The 21,616-nt window shown below is 39.0% G+C and overlaps 1 protein-coding gene across 1 annotated transcript in view; it reads left to right on the top strand.

Moving 5' to 3' along the window:
- exoc3l4 (exocyst complex component 3-like 4) overlaps nt 1-655 on the top strand; it is a gene marked incomplete at its 3' end in the record, with an annotated part of 34,745 nt that extends 34,090 nt beyond the window's left edge. Inside the window, exon 14 of the mRNA XM_079261681.1 lies at nt 442-655. Within this exon, the coding sequence (XP_079117807.1) occupies nt 442-655 (214 nt within the window). The remainder of the gene's footprint in view (nt 1-441) is intronic.
- Nucleotides 656-21,616: the final 20,961 nt, after the last annotated feature.

Below are 21,616 nucleotides of genomic sequence, written 5' to 3'. Positions count from 1 at the left end.
TTCAGTGTCAATGCTTTGCTTTCTTCTTTAAAATCCGCAGGTTTCCTCGCCCCGGGTTTCACGACCTCTGCTTGTCCTTTCCAGAATTATGCTGAGATTTGATATCTGTCCCGTCGCGACATTCCCATCCTGGAGAAATTCATTCCTGACGCCTCATTTTAAATTCCAATCAAACCTCAGATTGTTGAATCATTCCTTTCACTAAATGCAGCAGAGCTCTGAAAGTAATGCTTGGATGTGAGGAGCATCACGGAGAGCAGAAAAGTGCAGAAACAATGCCTGTCGGTGATGTTCTCAGGTTGTGTCTGCTGTGGTTCAGACCCGACTGAAGTCGTCATCAAATGAGCTCTCAGTTCTCCAACATTAAAATAAAAGCAGTTTCTTTCCCGATAAACGAAAGATGATGTATGAGATGAATGAGAAAGTTTCTGTTCTCTGCAGGAGGAAGCACCTGGTTGCTGTTCTGTACTTCAGGGGTCTGGTGAGGGGCCGCGAACACCAGCTGATCCTGCAGCAACTCTCCGTCCTGACAGGAGGAGCAGCCAACAGTGACAGGAGCCAAGTTTTATTTGGGGACATGCAGGTTGCCAGCAACACTGAATGCCTGTCTGGCTTGCCCTTCTCCTGCCTCAACTTCCTGCTGCCTGACAGCTGAAGACATGGGGGGGGGGGACATCCGACCTTATTGCCTTGCTTGCACACGTTGGCAGAACTAGAACTAACTCAACTTTATGTGCAAATAGTAATCATTCATTTATACTTTCTTAACCACAGTTTGGACATTTAACTGTAGATGCATTAAAAAGGGGTTGGCTGCCATGTTTCAGCACTCAGGGAGCAGTTGGTAAATGGACTTGTACTTCTATAGCGCTTTTCTAGTCATACAGACCACTCAAAGCGCTTTACACTACTTGTCACATTCACCCATTCACACACACACTCATTCTACACACTTATACCCCGATAGGCACATCAGGGGGCAGTTTGGGGTTCAGTGTCTTGCCCTAGGACACTTTGGCATTTCAGGGGAAGCCTGGAATTGATCCCTCAACTTACCTGTTGAAGGACAACTGCTCTTCCTCCTGAGCTACAGCAGGGGGTTGGGGGGGGGTTGCTTAACGGTTTTCCTGCTGTTTCACGTTCAGATGTAAACTCGATGAGGTCCACATGAGGTCTCTTCTAGATTCCTGCTCAGAAAAACAAACAGGATCTTCTTTTGTGTCTAATAGACCTCAGTGTCTCATCGTGATAAAAAGAGCAACAGACGGAGTTATTAAGATGCCATGTAGCGCTGAACTAAAGCTGAACTTCTCTCAACTTTTATTAACGTGAATGTGTCTGCTTTCCATGTTTATTTTAATCATGCCGTTTGTCTCGGGTTTTATACAACGTATGGCATCAGCAGGAGGAAGGTTTCAGTCAGGACTTTTCAGCTGTTTCTCTTCCATAAGACTTGTTTTATTTACCAACCTTCCCATTAAAGAAGTTCCTTTTGTTGACAATTAAATTCTTTGTCTAACATAATCAATGTGTAAATACAGCTAAATATAATATACACTTCTAATTTTAAAGCAGCCTTGTTTTGCCTGAACTCTTTTTGTGAACTTTATTCGATGATCAAGCTGCTTTTTAACATTTATATTAAAAACATTTCTATGTGTAACAAAAACACAACTACATGTGTAACAATGAGCCAGCCAAGGCTGGAAAGATAATACAGGTTGTGAAATTATAACATGACTCAGTGTTTAAGTCACCTTTGGTTCAGGGCCTCTCCACCATGCCTCTGATCAGCTGGTGGATCTTCTATCTGCTTTAGCCATTCTCTCTAGTTCCCTGTCCTTATTCATCTTCCTTCATTCATTCATTCTTCACCATCTCACCACCATCCGTCCATTTTAATTTGTTAGTCAAACTTCAGTGAGCTTCTGAATGATGGTTCTGCATTATTTCACCCAAAAACAAACAAAAATACATATTATTTTCACATATTTGTAATTTTTTGTATTAAAGTAAATCTTAACGCATTAAAACTCTATTAGGCAGCTGAACTCATGCAAAGCATGCTGGGAAGCTCCGCCCACCTGGCGTCAACACGCTAAAAGTGTCTGTTGGTTATTTTACCTTTTTTTCCCCGTCCGTTCCACATTATGTAAAATATTCCACTTTTTGACATGTCTGGTGTTTTTTCTCATTTCTAGAAGGCAAATAGTTATTTTTATTTGCATGTAGAAACAGGAGGAGGCGGTTCTGATCCGAACCAGTTGGGCTTTATCAGCGATGAGAAATTCATCTGGTTATGTTCAGGCGTGAGTTCTTTTCTAACTTTGGTCGTATTCCAGCTTTCAGTATAAAATCCATGCAAGTCCAGCAGATTTTCAGTGTATTCCTGCTTCAACACACCTGACTAAATTAAAAGGCACAATGATTCATTCATTTGAGTCAGGTGTGTTGGAGCAGGATACATGCAAACCTGCTGGATCGAGGCTCTCGCAATCCAGAGTAACCCTGATTTAACACTAAATACTTGCTAAAAACTGAACTAAAATAAGGAAGATTAGAACCAAAACAACCAGAAGAAGAACTATAAGCAAGTTTAAGTAAATAACACAGCAAAACAGAGAACAGGATAACCAAGAACGTCAAAGACATGAACAGTCATGTGCTTCAAAATGTCCCCGAAATGATTATTACTTTCATGTGGAAGTGTGAGATATGAGGGGGAAATGACTGATTTAGCTCCAGAACCTTGTCCTGTCCTCAAGAGCTACTATTCTGCAACTTGTAAGGGTGTTTCTTCTCCTACACCTCCAATCAAATGAGTGGTTACCAGGCCTCTGCAGAGGCGAAGGACATGCGAAGCATCTGGAAGTTGCAGGAAGGTTTTCTCAAGCTCTGAACTCAGACACAAAGTGTGCATAAAGTCTGACACTGCAAAAGCTCAGCCTTAAAAAACAAAAAAGAAATATACAAAAATGAGGTAAATGTTGCTTAAATTAAGATAAATTATCTTCCAACAGAACCAGAAAAGTTGGCTTGTCGAGACTTCCCAAAACAAGTAGAAATACTCTTAAAACAAGAGAAATTCTCTGGCAAAAAAACTAAGAGTTATCTTACCTTTAAATAAATAAGCATGTGTGTCCTCAATGTAAGATTTTTAATCTTACTTAGATTTCAGTTTTTGCAGTGTACTTGCAGGTGGCTCAGATTTCCTCCTAACAGATGGATGCCGTCGCTGACAACCATAAATGATGGACTTACGGGGGAAAGGTTGTGTATGTTTAAGAAAACACAAAGAAGTTCAGATGAAGGAACTTCATTTCATAATGCATTGAAGGTTTTTTTTTATTATTATTAAAAGAAGTACAAAAATGTACTGAGGGGATTAAATAGGAAAGTTATTTATTTAAGAAAAAGAAACAGGAACATTAATGTACGTTTTCATGTAAACCTGAAAGATCATAGCGTAATGGGAGGTTTGTTTGGTCTCTAGGCAGGTAGATGCACTTATAAACATTAAAATAAAACAGCATGGACAATGTACAATAACATAATACAGACACAAAAGACATTGAAAACAGCATATATTCACCTCAAATTCAGATGGCATCTAGTCTAATGTGTCTATTTATCACCAACAAAAGCACAACAACAAGAAGCAGTTTTTTTTTGGTTAATCTCATTTTAAATGAACCTTTATGTTGTTAAATGTGCTTTTTTTTCTTCACAAAGTTACAGGTTTTAGCTGTGTGTGAAGTCATTCTTAAACTTCAGAGGGAACTTTATCACAACTGGAAGGTTGAGATGAGATTTTGGACATTTTCAGTTTTACTGACCTGAATCAGACTGAAGATGTTGTTTCCCTTTCAGTCACCTCAGTGATTCAACACTTGGCTGAATTTACACACAATGCCCTTCCTAGCAGAAGCCCTCAGCGTTTATCCTTGTTAATAGGGGAGCAGGACTCAAACCACTGACCATCAGGGCACGAGACAAGTGGCGCTACCACCCGAGCTACTGCCAGTTTCTGTTCTTTATCAGCAGATATGCAGCATTGTTCCAGTACGCACCTCACAGCAGAAAGGGAGGGTGTTTATCCATCCAGCCACTTTCTATGCTTCATTATTACCATGCGGGGTGTTGGGTAAACTGGAGCCAGTCCCAGCAGCTACTGGAAGGAGGCAGAGCACCTGGACAGGTCACTCTGCCCATCTATCAGAGAGCCAACAGAGACAAGCGCTTATGTTCAGTTCTCTGGAGAATTTAGACTCCATTTAACCAAACAGGCAGGTTTTTGGAGCTGTTGGAGAACCTGGATCAAACCAACCAGGATGCTCCTACCTTCTTAAAATTACATTTAAATGTTTTTTTTTTGTTTTTTTAAACATATTAAAACTGCAGAATAAAGATGCTGAAATTGATTTGTTTTCCTTGTACATAATCCAGATTTATGATTCCAATTTAGTCATTTATTTACTCGGAGAGAAGAGGTAAATTTAGCTAAATAACACATAAACTCCAGCCTGAACATTTATTAGTGACAACAGAGGATGCTGAACCAAAGTTTAATCATTTGTCATATTTGCTCTGATCTATAAATAGAAGAACTTGTGGCAAACATTTGTATGAAAATTAAATGCGGATTAATAAAAACATTTTTCATGTGGAGCAACGACGTGATGAAATTTGTAACTGTGGTTAAACATTAATTTTACAGTCGCTACCACAACAATGACAGCTGATTCTTCTGTTGTGGAGGATGGAAACCACAGCTTGGCATCAAAATTTGGGAATTGCATGAAGCAAATCAAAGGAATTGCTCTCTGCACGTTGCACAAAGCTCATTGTTCCGACGTTAGCGTAAAGAGTAAATCAGTGTCTGAACATAACAATGCTTTGATGTGAAAACAAGAACATGATTAAACCCAGAACTGATACCAACACCAAGAAACACTCAACCTGAATTTTTTCTGCTTTAAAGATTTCTGCATTTACTGTTTTAAGACCAAAATCATTAAAAAAAAAAAAAAAAAAAAAAAAAAAAAAAAGCAATGAACAAAGCTTGAAATGATGCTGTTCAGTACATACTGGGATAGTTTCCAGCTTCCCACAATCCTGAACGGGACGAAGCGTCTAAGAAAATGGATGAATGGATGACTCAGTCAGGAATCAGTCTGGTCAGTAGAGGTGTGTGTTTGTGACGTACCAGAGTTCACCAGCAGTAAAAACCATGTCTGTAGACATGAGACGGCAAACAAGCTCCAACCAAACTAAGACTATACTTTCAGGGATCATTTCTAGAGTTTCTGACTTGAGGAATGTGTTTGTAAAGAGTGTGGTCTCGCTGTCCATGATGATGAGGGATGATGTTTCCTTCAGAGCAGGAAGCAGGTGGAAGATCCAGCATCTTCTCCACTGATGATGACTGTTCAGTGTGGCTGCATGTTACACTGATGGAGGAAACATGATCTGAGTGGATTCACTGTTGCTTGTTTAAAACAAACCTGTAAGAAGACAGTAGAACTTAATACACACCGATACACAATCAGGTTGTGTTTTGTTGTAGGTTTCACTGACAAACATAAAGAGTTCTGTTGATACAGAAATATCTTGAAGTTCACTTCCAACAATGACGGTCTGAGACGCTGTTCAGTGTTTTTCATGTTGGAATTTTAAAACAGAGAAATGTTCAAATTTATTTCCGCAGCAGTTCAGATGTTTTCTACAACACAATGAAACTTTAATATTTAATTTGTTCCATTGACCTGATTTTCCTCCTCTGCAGTTTTTAGTAAAAGCTGATAAACAGGTGTGGTGTTTAAATGCATTTATGTGATAAAGTTCCTCCTAAAACAGACAAAACATGAAGAATAATTTGTCATTTTTCAGATCAACAAGATCCATTTTTGTTCAAACTTGACATACGTCCAAAATTTAATGCAGACATTAATTTGAGCTTTTATTCAGTGTTTGGATAACCCCCAGCTGCAGCCTGGAGAATGAGGCGGGGCTGGATATTGGGTGGGGTTGGATGTCAAATGGGCATGGGTTAGGGTTAGAATCAAAAGGTTAATCGGATATCCAGCCACGCCTCATTCTCCAGGCTGCAGCCAAGACCCTCTCAAGTGTTTATGTGCTAATGTAGACTTATTGGGCGGTTCCCACCGGCGCCATCTTGACATCACCAGGAGTAAAAACCAGGTCTGTAGACATGAGACGGCAAACAAGCTCCAACCAAACTAAGACTATACTTTCAGGGATCATTTCTAGAGTTTCTGACTTGAGGAATGTGTTTGTAAAGAGTGTGGTCTCGCTGTCCATGATGATGAGGGATGATGTTTCCTTCAGAGCAGGAAGCAGGTGGAAGATCCAGCATCTTCTCCACTGATGATGACTGTTCAGTGTGGCTGCATGTTACACTGATGGAGGAAACATGATCTGAGTGGATTCACTGTTGTGTTTGTAGAAGAAAACACTCTTTTTCCTTTAGCTCTCATTTAATGTCTCGGTACAAGCCAGAGTTATTTCCTTTATTCCAGGATATTTGACCCAGTCCTTATTTGTTTGCTGGATTTTTAATGAATATCTCGGCTCCAGAGAAATCTTTGCCCTTTGGATTTTCAGCATGTGTCCCCAGTCTCTCTCTGGGTTACTCATTCTGGGCATTGCTCGCCATGTTCAGCCAGGTTTTCCGTCTTTTTTTCGAGAGATATAATCCCTCCAGCGTGTCCTGGGTCTTCCCCGGGGTCTCCTCCCAGAGGGACGTGCCTGGAACACCTCACCAGGGAGGTCCAGGAGGCATCCTGACCAGATGCTCGAGCCACCTCAACTGGTTCCTCTCGATGCGGAGGAGCAGCGGCTCTACTCTGATCTCCTCCCGGATGACCGAGCTCCTCACCCTATCTCTAAGGGAGAGCCCGGCCACCCTGCGGAGGAAACTCATTTCGGCCGCCTGTATACGAGATCTCGTTCTTTCAGTCACGACCCACAGCTCATGACCATAGGTGAGGGTAGGAACGTAGATCGACGGGTAAATTGAGAGCTTCGCCTTCTGGTATTAATGATCCATTATGCAGAACTCTGTTTCAGTTTGATCCATTTATTCTATTCTATTGTCATTTGGCTGATGCTTTTATCCAAAGCAAAATCATCAATGAACATTACATGCATGTCTTGTGGGTGGGAAGAAGCCAGAGTAGAAGCCACACATACACGGGGAGACCAAGCAAACAGAAACACCAGATCAAACCTATACCCTATATCTTCCCACCAGGTCTATCTAGCAGCTGTTTTTCAGAGGTTTTTACTGAATGATCTTAACCGGTATGATGAATTGTTTTCTTTAAATATGTTCAGTGCTCTAATGAAATATAAGTTAAAATAAAATATTCTGCAAATGCTTCTGCTGAGGAAGAGCTTGTGACATAATTTGTTGTCAAACTAAGGATTATTTTCTAAAAAGAACTTCAACCAAAACAAAACTTTGGAGCAAAATTTCAGGTCGATTGTTGACAGTGTCTGTAAATAATCAGACTTTGCCATCAGCAAAGCTCCATCCATCCATTTTCCTCTTGGTTCTGGCTGCATCATGAGGCCTCGGGGAGAGAGGGACCTCTTGCAACTACATCCCACCAGGTTTGTCAGAGAATCATCTTGGCCAGATAAACAATGTACTTCTACTGATGCCATTTCATGCAAAAGATACAGGATGCTTTTCTGAGACCATGCAGTAAAACAAACCCCTCATTAAAAGTGTACATGTGATGTCAGTGATTCTGTCAGTATCCACAGCTCAGACTGCAGATGAGTGAAGATCATCTGGTAAACGACAGCTGCACAGAAAGTTACATGCGTCATGCGTTCCATTTCAGCTTGTTCCTCTGAAGAAATCACCAACAGCAAATCATCACGCAGGTGAAATGGTTCATGTTTACCCGAGACAACCCTCTGCACTTATCCCGGGTTGGGAATGACCCTGAGAGAATAACTGGGTCCCACTCGGGGCTGCAGCAGCGTTGGGGACCGTCAGGTTACAATACAAGCAGCTCTACCCCAAAGTTACATTCATCCCTGGATAGTTAAAATCCCAGTTAGAGTATCTGTGAATTTTAACCTCATGTTCTGCTTTCCATTTGCCCCCAGGGGAAGAAGTTGTTCTTGTTTTTCTTGTCATGTTTTCTGTAACTTTACTTTTTGCAGGAAAAAGTCTTTTCATTAATTCTCTCCAAAATGTCAAAACAAACTTGGTTGGTTTGACATTTTGCTGCTGTGTTGTTTCATCATGTGCTTTTGCAAAATATCTGAGACCAAATGAAAAGAGAAAGTGAAGTAATGGAAAGCATATTTTCACATTTAACAAGTTTGATTTCTATGTTGCATAATTAGTATCATAGTAATATACATTGTACTTCACATAGCATTTTTCAAATAGGTTTATTTAATTTAATATTTAGTTTCTTTTTTATATTAAAGGGAATTGTATTTCCTTTTTTTTTTTAAATTAAATTTATTTAATTATATTTGAATAGTTTAATATGTATTTATTCAAACTAGTAACTGCAAAATTAAAATAAATCCACCAGAGAAAGTGTTTTTCAGCACTTCTCTAGTTGGAGTTTTAAAGCTTTTAAAACATTTTTAAATTTAAAAACACAACCATTATGTGTACCAGTTTGTATTCAGGTCTTTCTATACATTGCAGTTTAAACAAGTAACAAAAAAATCCACTCAGATCATGTTTCCTCCATCAGTGTAACATGCAGCCACACTGAACAGTCATCATCAGTGGAGAAGATGCTGGATCTTCCACCTGCTTCCTGCTCTGAAGGAAACATCATCCCTCATCATCATGGACAGCGAGACCACACTCTTTACAAACACATTCCTCAAGTCAGAAACTCTAGAAATGATCCCTGAAAGTATAGTCTTAGTTTGGTTGGAGCTTGTTTGCCGTCTCATGTCTACAGACATGGTTTTTACTCCTGGTGATGTCAAGATGGCGCCGGTGGGAACCGCCCAATAAGTCTACATTAGCACATAAACACTTGAGAGGGTCTTGGCTGCAGCCTGGAGAATGAGGCGTGGCTGGATATCCGATTAACCTTTTGATTCTAACCCTAACCCACGTATGTGAAGTTTGAACAAAAATGGATCATGTTGATCTGAAAAATGACAAAATATTCTTCATGTTTTGTCTGTTTTAGGAGGAACTTTATCACATAAATGCATTTAAACGCCACACCTGTTTATCAGCTTTTACTAAAAACTGCAGAGGAGGAAAATCAGGTCAATGGAACAAATTAAATATTAAAGTTTCATTGTGTTGTAGAAAACATCTGAACTGCTGCGGAAATAAATTTGAACATTCCTTTGTTTTAAAATTCCAACATGAAAAACACTGAACAGCGTCTCAGACCGTCATTGTTGGAAGTGAACTTCAAGATATTTCTGTATCAACAGAACTCTTTATGTTTGTCAGTGAAACCTACAACAAAACACAACCTGATTGTGTATCAGTGTGTATTAAGTTCTACTGTCTTTTTACAGGTTTGTTTTAAACAAGCAACAGTGAATCCACTCAGACCATGTTTCCTCCATCAGTGTAACATGCAGCCACACTGAACAGTCATCATCAGTGGAGAAGATGCTGGATCTTCCACCTGCTTCCTGCTCTGAAGGAAACATCACTGCTTTAAAAAGAAGAATTTCTATCAGGCAGAAGCGACAAACTGCAGATGAATGTATAAAAACACACATTTTTAGTACAAATCCTGACATGTTAATGTGCAGTAGTTTTTCTTTACTGTTAATAATCTGGATAAAACTGCCTGAATGTAAAGTAAAAGCAAACATTTATCAGAATGGATAATTATGTTCTTACAAACAAGCACAGTCATGACTTGTGGGTTTTCCTCCAGAAATTCCTTTAACAGCCTCCCACCAGCAGAAAGGACAAGATTAAACAGCCCCTGTTTGTTGAAGAGATAATCAGTCAGTTTATAAGGAGGGGGGGGGGGTTTGGTGGCAGTCAGTGGTTTTACTTTCATTTCCTAAACGATCCCAGGCAGCACGCTACATACAAACCCTGGTCTGTGGATTTTAGTTCCCACTCTGCACCAGTTGCTGTCTGGGACTGCATGCATGCTGCATGAATGTTAAACTATGTGTTCTGTAAGCAGAGATGAGTTTGCAGCCAGAAGTCATGTTTAAAGTGGGTTCATACAAAGCAAATTAAAATAAGAACAAAAAGAAATCACATCTGCAAGATAAAGGTGTTTTTAAAACTATCAGTATCTTATATATCAGTGTCTTGTCTAAATGAATAAATCCAGTAAGAAAACATAACAAGCTGCTCGTCATGTAAAACCTGAAGTTCACCCGGTTTGAGGACAAACTGATGTAGAAATAACTTATCTAACATATTCTTTACAGTTTTAAACAACTTAATTTAATACTTCGCTCAAGTTTTTAATATTTATAACTTAATCTAAGTTCAGTTTAATTAATTTTAATTTAATGTTTTAACTTTCGTGTCTTTGTTTTCCCTGTCCTGCCGGTGAGTGTTGAGACTTGTGGGTTGGTCATCCGAGGGACGTTAAGATGGGTTTCTTTTTAACGTCTAAACTTTTATCCTATTTTATTGTTTTGTTTTTTTTTTGGATCAAATCAAATCAAACCAAAGTTTATTTGTATAGCACCTTTCATACAAGAAGCAGCTCGAAGTGCCTCTCATATAGTAAAACTACAAGTAAAACAAATAGACTCGTCATCATTCACACACACATACTGACACACCCTGATCTCATGTTGCCTGATGAAGCTTCTAAAATAAAACTGATGAAAAAGTTTTTCAGAAATAGAGATTGATTGAATTTGGCCATTTTGGAGGTCGACTATCTGCTCTAAAACTCTCGTTTGGTTCTGCTTCCTTTGTCAGCATTTGGCTTTTGCAGACATGTTGTGCAGAATCTGACAGAAAGCAACACGTGCACTAAAATTCCTACATGCTAAGACATTTACTGTTATTATGACTCCAGAAGTATTCAGACAGGCCTTGTGTTTGCAGAGATAGTCCTTCCATCACGCACATTTAAAGCACAGAGCTAATAACAGGCACGGGATTCAGTTTCATGTCAGAAATGAACCATTAATCTGTTCGGCTGATTACGGCTGTAGGTTGGCTGAAACCTTTCTGAGCACACGTCTCTTACTTTTCAGTGTTTTTTATTTTTTTTATTTTTCATGTCAAGTTTCCAAACAAAGATAACATGTAAAACATCTTTCAATAAAAAGTAAAATGTCGCTTTTAAAGTAGAAACATCACAAGTTCTCATTTTCCTCAGTAAGTTAAGTCCATAGTTCCCTAAAATCCTCAGGAGAAAGATGTTTGTTTTTAACTCATGGAAAACAATCTTATCAAATCAAACTAAATGTGTTTGTGTAGCACCTTTTATACATGAAGCAGCACAAAGTGGGCTACAAATGTTAAAATAATAAAGAATATTAATGTATGGACACATATGATCCTTCACACACACATGCAGACACACCTTCCAGTGTCATGTTGCATAGCACGGCTCTAAAAGCATATCTTCTGTCTCCCCAAGCAACAAATCAGAATCAGAATCACTTTATTCGCCACGTTCATAGAAAGAAACAAGGAATTAGACTCCTGTAGCAAGTTGCTCTCCTTGTTCTTACAGTAAAAAAAAAAGAGAGAGAGAGAGAGAGAGAGAGAGGGAAGAAAGCTGAAATAAATAACTATAAATGCAAAGTAAAAATGAAATAAGAAATAGTGATATAAGTACAAGAAACAATGAATAATAAATAAATTAATAAACATAAATAAAGGAAGAATGAAAAAAATGAACATCTGGTTCGGCCGACAGAGACGAAACGATATCTGGGCATACACCCCCACCCCCCCCCCCCATAAACCCGAAGCTGCAACGAGATAACAAAGACTTTTAAATATTCAAACTATGCATAGAGATGGCTCAGGCAGATTTACCTCCACAAAAGCGTGGCTTTATAAAGTAGCTGGTCTCATTGGACCGATTGGGTTTTCTTTGGAGATGTAGTTACAGATTATTTATTATTATTTTCAGTTTGATCCTCCAGATATTTATGAAAGTCAACCAAATCAATGCTTTTACTCCTGGTGAAAGCAGGACTTGGGTTTCCTGAAACAAGAGATAATATCTTTGGTCTCATATCAAAGCGTTGCAGCTCCAGCACGTCAGCAAGGAGGGCCTTTGATTAAAATCGTTGTGATAAAAATATGATGCTTCTGCTCTTAATCCTTTGTGGAGCTGATCCCAGCTGTCATTAGTCAGGCAGCATGTGCTGTTAGTGGAAACCAAACACCATTACTTTAGAGTTCCTTCTTTAATTCTTAACTACTCGACATGTAAGTGTTTGGAGGAAACACAGTAACCAGACAGAACATGAAGAATGTCCCCAGCCGAGACTTGAACCAGAAACCGTCTTCCTGTGATGCAGACTTGCTCACCACAATCTCACCTTGCAGCACATACAGGAAAATCTCTTACATCTCTCAGGCCAGATGTTAAAACCGGACCTCCAGTTTGAACTGGGGCTGAACTCTGTGTCCCAATACAAGTCCTCAGTCGGGTGATGCTGCACGGGTCTACAGTTCTGTTCATCTCGGATATTCCCTAAAACATTAGGCTGACAAACCATCTTTCACTTCTGGAAACAATGTCCTCCGACCTACACTATAAACGGTATAATTTACAATAACTGCACGTGTGCAGCACAATAAAAAATGAAGATTTAGAGTTAGAGCAATGCATTTCCAGGAATCAGACGGTTTTCTGATCCTCTTTCAGCAAATGACAGAACCATTCAAACAAACTTATACTTATAAACTAGAGTATGATGACACTGCAATACAAATAGAAAAACAAATTTGATATTTTATTCTGTTGTGATCAGATTTCATATGAATATTCTTATGTCCATAAAATGTGCCTTTACGATTTGACCAACCTTTCCTACTTTTCATTCTGCAGGCTCTTCCAGGAAAACAGGCACAAAAGGCTGAAGGCATGGCTCCTGAGCGGCCGAGCACGCCGATGTGTCCGTCAGCGTCTGCAGCAGGTTGAGGTAAAGATGCAAATAGCATCTCGTGTCAGGATGTTGGTGAGGTCATGCTGCAGACTACTCAGTTCTCCATGCCCTAAATGTACACAACCACATTTCCTGTGCAAGGTGCAAGACTGCAGCTGAGGTGAAATAATTACTTCACATTCACATCAAACAATGTGTTTTTTCTTCATCTGAAACAACTTTAATCTGTGTGCAAAAGGCCACAAATACAACAGGGAAAAGCAGGTTTTTATTCTTTCTATGATACATTTAAAATGTTCCCGGAGTTTAGTAGCTTTGTCTCACAAGCATCAGTTCACCTGCATTTACCTGCAGGTTTTTTACCTCTCAGACTTAAACCTTTTATCAATGCTTCTGTATTGTTTGTTGTTCTTGCATGAGTCTGCGTCGTGTTTCAGTGTTCATTAGGTCCAAGCATCGCAGGCAGTTTAAAGGCCTGATAGATGCAAGTTTTTGGTGAATTTGTTGCAATTTTAGGGATCAGAACAAACAGACGCCAAACAGGGCCATGCTGGAAGAGTTACGCATGCCATCAGTTACTGTTACAGATTGTAGGCTGATTGCAACATTTATTTATTTTTATTTTTGAGCTCATCTTGATCATCTGAGCAAAGGTTATCGTGATGACCAGGTGCAGTAGGTGGAAGGAAAAGGAGGATATGAGAAATAAAACTTTGTTTAGTGATTTTACCCCAACAGAATAATCAGCTTCTTATCTAGAAATAACAGCATTGAAACTATATAACTGCTAGCATAGCCTTCTCTGTCCCCTTCCCAGGAAATGTGCACAGTTTGATATATTGGGGATTTCATGCATGTTTGGCCTAAATAGCAACGCTGAGACTGAATCGCATCAAAATCGAAGAAATTTGGTACAAGATGCCGAGACGGACAGGGAACCTCCCAAGAAGTCTCAATTTCCAAGTCACTTTTTCATGAATTTGTGATGTTATGAGATAAAACAGCAACAAAGGTGGATGGAATTTAGACGTTGACATAATCCCAACACTATGCGATGTTTTACATTTTAACAGGAAGCTGTCTAAGTTTCTATTTTAAAGTTTTCTGTAACTCTGTTACTGTTTGAAAAGGTTTTTGGCAAATTCTCTCCAAAATGTCACAACAGCCTTGGTTGTTGTGACATATAATTAACGAAATACATCCATCTCATGTCTACAGACATGGTTTTTACTCCCAGGGTACTCTAGTACATAAACACACACCTCTACTGACCAGACAGTCATCTATACATCCATTTTCTTAGCCGCTTTGGTCAGTTGAGGGTCCATAAAGGTTCCTGCGCCTTGGTAACACTGTGGCTTGTTAAGTCTGGGAACTAACTGGAAAAGGGCTTTACTTGCACATAATCAACAGTGAATCCACTCAGATCATGTTTCCTCCATCAGTGTAACATGCAGCCACACTGAACAGTCATCATCAGTGGAGAAGATGCTGGATCTTCCACCTGCTTCCTGCTCTGAAGGAAACATCATCCCTCATCATCATGGACAGCGAGACCACACTCTTTACAAACACATTCCTCAAGTCAGAAACTCTAGAAATGATCCCTGAAAGTATAGTCTTAGTTTGGTTGGAGCTTGTTTGCCGTCTCATGTCTACAGACATGGTTTTTACTGCTGGTGAACTCTGGCACGTCACAAACACACACCTCTACTGACCAGACTGATTCCTGACTGAGTCCTGCTTTAGAAAACTCAGCAACAGAGCTGTGGGTCGTGACTGAAAGAACCAGATCTCGTATACAGGCGGCTGAAACGGGTTTCCTCCGCAGGGTGGCCGGGCTCTCCCTTAGAGATAGGGTGAGGAGCTCGGTCATCCGGGAGGGGCTCAGAGTAGAGCCGCTGCTCCTCCGCATCGAGAGGAACCAGTTGAGGTGGCTCGGGCATCTGGTCAGGATGCCTCCTGGACCTCCCTGGTGAGGTGTTCCAGGCACGTCTCTCTGGGAGGAGACCCCGGGGAAGACCCAGGACACGCTGGAGGGATTATATCTCTCGGCTGGCCTGGGAACGCCTCGGGATCCCCCCCACAGAGTTGGCAAATGTGGCTGGGGAGAGGGAAGTCTGGGCTTTCCTGCTTAGGCTGCTGCCCCCGCGACCCGACCCCGGATAAGAAGCAGAAGATGGATGGATGGACGGGACAGGAATCTGTCTAAGTTTCTATTTTAATATTTTCTGTAACTTAGTGTTTGTTTGAAATTCTCCCCAAAATGTCACAACAGCCTTGGTTGATGTGACATCAAACCACTGCGTTGCCACATAGTGTAGCGCCCTTTGGAGAATGATACAAAAGTAAACGTGAAAGAGCAGTGAAAAGAAGAATATTTGCCTATTTTGATATGAAGTAAAATGGTATTTTCCATGTTTCAATGTCAAACGGTGTTCATGATTGTATGCATCTGCAAAAACTAGTCACTGGACAAAACATAAAACAAAGAAAAAACAGTTGCAATGAAACAAATAGTGAAAAGAGATGTAAATTTACCTAGTAAAGAAGAAAAAACAACAACAAAAAAGGACAAGGTAAAAGTAACTTTTTATCTAATTTGTAAACATTTGTGTGAAGAAAAAGCTGAACAATTTTGAGTAAATCTCATAAAGTTTGAGGTATAAACTTTATTGTTTAATAAACATTTGTTTATTAAACTTACAAACAACTTTCAACCAGTCAGAGGAACCAGGATGAACAACACAAAACCAGTCAGTGAGCAGGGGTCACTATGACATCATCTATAAAACCATCTGTAAAATGGCTCCTTAGCACCTCCTGAAACAAAAAAAGAAGAAATTCAGGGCACATGCAGCACATCAACATAAGTTTAATGTGTAAAACATTTTGTGTTCTGTTTTAATTCATGAAAAGTGCTTTATGAATAAAATTTAACTCCTGAAAAACTAAATATTTTTCAAACATGGTAAAAAGCGTTTGGATGGGTCATCATTCAGGCTTCGGACAGCAACAGTCTCAGATGAATGCATCCATTTATCAGCTGATGGGAGACGAGCCAGAGTGTTCCCAATGTAAAAGAACCTCTAATTTTCCTTTATTCTGGAATATTTGACCCATTCCTTATTTGTTTGCTGGATTTTTAATGATTATCTCGGCTCCAGAGAAATCTTTGCCCTTTGGATCGTTAGCATGTGTCCCCAGTCTCTCTCTGGGTTACTCATTATGCAGAATTAGGCTGTTAAATCCATTTATTTATGGTCACTTGGCAGATGCTTTTATGCAAAGTAAGTTATCATGCATGTGTTGTGGGAGGGAGGAGGCTGAGGAGGATCCACACACACACGGAGGACATGCTTACATGCAGAAAGGCCTGTTTAAACCTCGCCCCGGCTTAAACCAGCGACCTTCTTGCTGTGAGGCTGAAGTAGAAAAACCAGCCAGATTCTGGCTCTCAGGAATGGAATGAGTAACCCTGCTCTAAATTCATCTGATCCAGATGATCTGACAACGATATCCACACATCCTGAAAATAAGTTTAGTTTCCTAAAAATGCTTGTTAGAAGCCAAATGTGCTGAACTCTGCCTCTGGTTTCCTGCAATATTGGTGATAAAATTAGGTGCATGAACAATCCAGGTGTGTTTTTTTCTCGTGAACGGAAAATGGAGTTGTTTGGATGTTTTACATGTTTTACTAATAACTGCAGAGGATGAAAATCAGGTCAATGGAACAAATTAAATATTTAACGTTCATTGTGTTGAAGAAAACATCTGAACTTCTGTGGAAACAAATTTGAACATTTCTTTGTTTTAAAACTCCAACAAGAAAAACACTGAACAGCGTCTCAGACCGTCATTGTTGGAAAATAATTTCAATATTTTTCTATATTAACACATTTCTTCATGTTTGTCAGTAAAATGTTCACCATAATACAACCTGATTGTGTATCGGTGTGTATTAAGTTCTACTGTCTTTTTACAGGTTTGTTTTAAACAAGCAACAGTGAATCCACTCAGATCATGTTTCCTCCATCAGTGTAACATGCAGCCACACTGAACAGTCATCATCAGTGGAGAAGATGCTGGATCTTCCACCTGCTTCCTGCTCTGAAGGAAACATCATCCCTCATCATCATGGACAGCGAGACCACACTCTTTACAAACACATTCCTCAAGTCAGAAACTCTAGAAATGATCCCTGAAAGTATAGTCTTAGTTTGGTTGGAGCTTGTTTGCCGTCTCATGTCTACAGACATGGTTTTTACTGCTGGTGAACTCTGGTACGTCACAAACACACACCTCTTGTTGGAGGTTTACTGATTATATCTGATTCCGTGTGTCGTTGTTTCTAAGAAAATTAAATATTTCAAAATGATTTTTTTGTCCTCATCCATATTTTAGTCAAATTATATTAACATTTTCTTTAAGCTGAGTTTTCTAAAGCAGGACTCAGTCAGGAATCAGTCTGGTCAGTAGAGGTGTGTGTTTGTGACGTACCAGAGTTCACCAGCAGTAAAAACCATGTCTGTTGACATGAGATGGATGGATTTAGTTAGTTTTCAGCTTGTAAGAATCTATAAGTCGTCGTTTATTGTATTTGTATTGTACTAATCTTAGATTCATTGGATCCAATAGCTATCACACAGAGAGGAATGTGGCATTAGAAAGAGAACTTATGAAATGTGCTGTGAACACACATCTCTGCTGACTAAACCTCATCCCTACAGGATTCTGCCTTTTTAAAAGTAAAAAAAAAAAGCAAAACAAAACTTTAAAAAGCTTTTTAAAATGATGGTAGAAAATCTACATAATCACAAAACTAATCTTTGTTTTGCCCGTGTCAGGAAAACTATGACACAAATATATCTTAAATGTAAGATCTGTTCATAATTTCTCGAATCAAAAAAGTAAAATTCATTTTATTTGTAAAAATTACAGGTTTGGATTTCCGCTTCAACCAGAAAACATTACATTTTACATATAATCTCATTTGGGAGTGAAGTTTTCTGTCAAAACGAAATTGTTTGGTTGTTCCTGAGCTGCTAATAAAACCTCATGTCCAACAGCTGTCGTCTTCAACCTGTAAGAAGCCGTAGATACAAGATGAAAGACAACAGTTTACCTTTACTTTACTGTTGTTTCTATTAAACTGTAAAGTAAAAAATAAAAAAAACCAACAAAGAAAATCTAAACTTAATATTTACCTATATTTTTTAAAACATCCATAGAAATGTGTTTCCGCATGTATTTATTAGTACAACAAAGAAAAAAATGCCAAACATGTTTTTAAAAACTCAAACAGGTTTTTATAAAGACAGAATATGAGATGAGAATAATAGAATTTCCACTTTGACTCAGGAATCAGTCTGGTCAGTAGAGGTGTGTGTTTGTGACGTACCAGAGTTCACCAGCAGTAAAAACCAGGTCTGTAGACATGAGACGGCAAACAAGCTCCAACCAAACTAAGACTATACTTTCAGGGATCATTTCTAGAGTTTCTGACTTGAAGAATGTGTTTGTAAAGAGTGTGGTCTCGCTGTCCATGATGATGAGCGATGATGTTTCCTTCAGAGCAGGAAGCAGGTGGAAGATCCAGCATCTTCTCCACTGATGATGACTGTTCAGTGTGGCTGCATGTTACACTGATGGAGGAAACATGATCTGAGTGGATTCACTGTTGCTTGTTTAAAACAAACCTGTAAGAAGACAGTAGAACTTAATACACACCGATACACAATCAGGTTGTATTATGGTGAACATTTTACTGACAAACATGAAGAAATGTGTTAATATAGAAAAATATTGAAATTATTTTCCAACAATGACGGTCTGAGACGCTGTTCAGTGTTTTTCTTGTTGGAGTTTTAAAACAAAGAAATGTTCAAATTTGTTTCCACAGAAGTTCAGATGTTTTCTTCAACACAATGAACGTTAAATATTTAATTTGTTCCATTGACCTGATTTTCCTCCTCTGCAGTTTTTAGTAAAAAGCTGATAAACAGGTGTGGCGTTTAAATGCATTTATGTGATAAAGTTCCTCCTAAAACAGACAAAACATGAAGAATAATTTGTCATTTTTCAGATCAACATGATCCATTTTTGTTCAAACTTCACATACGTCCAAGATTTAATGCAGACATTAATTTGAGCTTTTATTCAGTGTTTGGATAACCCCCAGCTGCAGCCTGGAGAATGAGGCGGGGCTGGATATTGGGTGGGGTTGGATGTCAAATGGGCATGGGTTAGGGTTAGAATCAAAAGGTTAATCGGATATCCAGCCACGCCTCATTCTCCAGGCTGCAGCCAAGACCCTCTCAAGTGTTTATGTGCTAATGTAGACTTATTGGGCGGTTCCCACCGGCGCCATCTTGACATCACCAGGAGTAAAAACCATGTCTGTAGACATGAGACGGCAAACAAGCTCCAACCAAACTAAGACTATACTTTCAGGGATCATTTCTAGAGTTTCTGACTTGAGGAATGTGTTTGTAAAGAGTGTGGTCTCGCTGTCCATGATGATGAGGGATGATGTTTCCTTCAGAGCAGGAAGCAGGTGGAAGATCCAGCATCTTCTCCACTGATGATGACTGTTCAGTGTGGCTGCATGTTACACTGATGGAGGAAACATGATCTGAGTGGATTTTTTTGTTACTTGTTTAAACTGCAAAGTATAGAAAGACCTGAATACAAACTGGTACACATAATGGTTGTGTTTTTAAATTTAAAAATGTTTTAAAAGCTTTAAAACTCCAACTAGAGAAGTGCTGAAAAACACTTTCTCTGGTGGATTTATCTTAATTTTGCAGTTACTAGTTTGAATAAATACATATTAAACTATTCAAATATAAATAAATAAATTTAATTAAAAAAAAAAAAAAAAAGGAAATACAATTCCCCTTAATATAAAAAAGAAACTAAATATTAAATTAAATAAACCTATTTGAAAAATGCTATGTGAAGTACAATGTATATTACTATGATACTAATTATGCAACATAGAAATCAAACTTTTTAAATGTGAAAATATGCTTTCCATTACTTCACTTTCTCTTTTCATTTGGTCTCAGATATTTTGCAAAAGCACATGATGAAACAACACAGCAGCAAAATGTCAAACCAACCAAGTTTGTTTTGACATTTTGGAGAGAATTAATGAAAAGACTTTTTCCTGCAAAAAGTGAAGTTACAGAAAACATGACAAGAAAAACAAGAACAACTCCTTCCCCTGGGGGCAAACTAATTACGTCACAAGCTTTTCCACAGCAGAAACATTTGCACAACATTTTATTTTAATTTTTTATTTTATAAGAGCACTTAATACTTTTAAAGAAAACAATTCACCATACCGGTTAAGATCATTCAGTAAAAACCTCTAAAACAGCTGCTAGATAGACCTGGTGGGAAGATATCTACACACTGTAAAAACTTCCAGTAAGTACTGTATTTGTACACCAGTCAGGAATTTAGGGAAAGCACTAAAGTCTTGACACCCTAACATATCATCACAGCCTTGTGTGAAATGTTGGATCTTTTCAATTTGTGTAATATTGCAGCAGCCAACAAACATCCTTAGAAAAACATGTTGGGTCTAAAAGGTTTAGGAGGTTTATGAGTCACGGACTGACAGACAATAGACCAGAGTCAGCGTTGGTTCCTGAGTCAGAAGGACTTCTAATCAGGTTATACACACGTATCCAAAGAAACAATTCAGTTTTGAGTTTAAAGTTTTGTCTGAGGAACTCGAAACAAAAGTTAAAGTTGAAGATGTTAAAGTATGAAGATGCCCCAACTCTGCCACTGGTCATGTACCAGCATTAGAACGTCCGTTACGGGTCAAAGAGCCGACAGTTTCCTGCTTTACCGTCCAAACAACTCCACTTTCCGTTCACGAGAAAAAAAACACACCTGGATTGTTCATGCACCTAATTTTATCACCAATATTGCAGGAAACCAGAGGCAGAGTTCAGCACATTTGGCTTCTAACAAGCATTTTTAGGAAACTAAACTTATTTTCAGGATGTGTGGATATCGTTGTCAGATCATCTGGATCAGATGAATTTAGAGCAGGGTTACTCATTCCATTCCTGAGAGCCAGAATCTGGCTGGTTTTTCTACTTCAGCCTCACAGCAAGAAGGTCGCTGGTTTAAGCCGGGGCGAGGTTTAAACAGGCCTTTCTGCATGTAAGCATGTCCTCCGTGTGTGTGTGGATCCTCCTCAGCCTCCTCCCTCCCACAACACATGCATGATAACTTACTTTGCATAAAAGCATCTGCCAAGTGACCATAAATAAATGGATTTAACAGCCTAATTCTGCATAATGAGTAACCCAGAGAGAGACTGGGGACACATGCTAACGATCCAAAGGGCAAAGATTTCTCTGGAGCCGAGATAATCATTAAAAATCCAGCAAACAAATAAGGAATGGGTCAAATATTCCAGAATAAAGGAAAATTAGAGGTTCTTTTACATTGGGAACACTCTGGCTCGTCTCCCATCAGCTGATAAATGGATGCATTCATC

This window comes from Telmatherina bonti (genome assembly GCF_933228915.1).
Source record: "Telmatherina bonti genome assembly, chromosome: 22".
Classification (NCBI taxonomy): domain Eukaryota; kingdom Metazoa; phylum Chordata; class Actinopteri; order Atheriniformes; family Telmatherinidae; genus Telmatherina; species Telmatherina bonti.
Note: the sequence above shows the minus strand (reverse complement) of the source record. Positions and strands in the feature narration are given on the sequence as shown.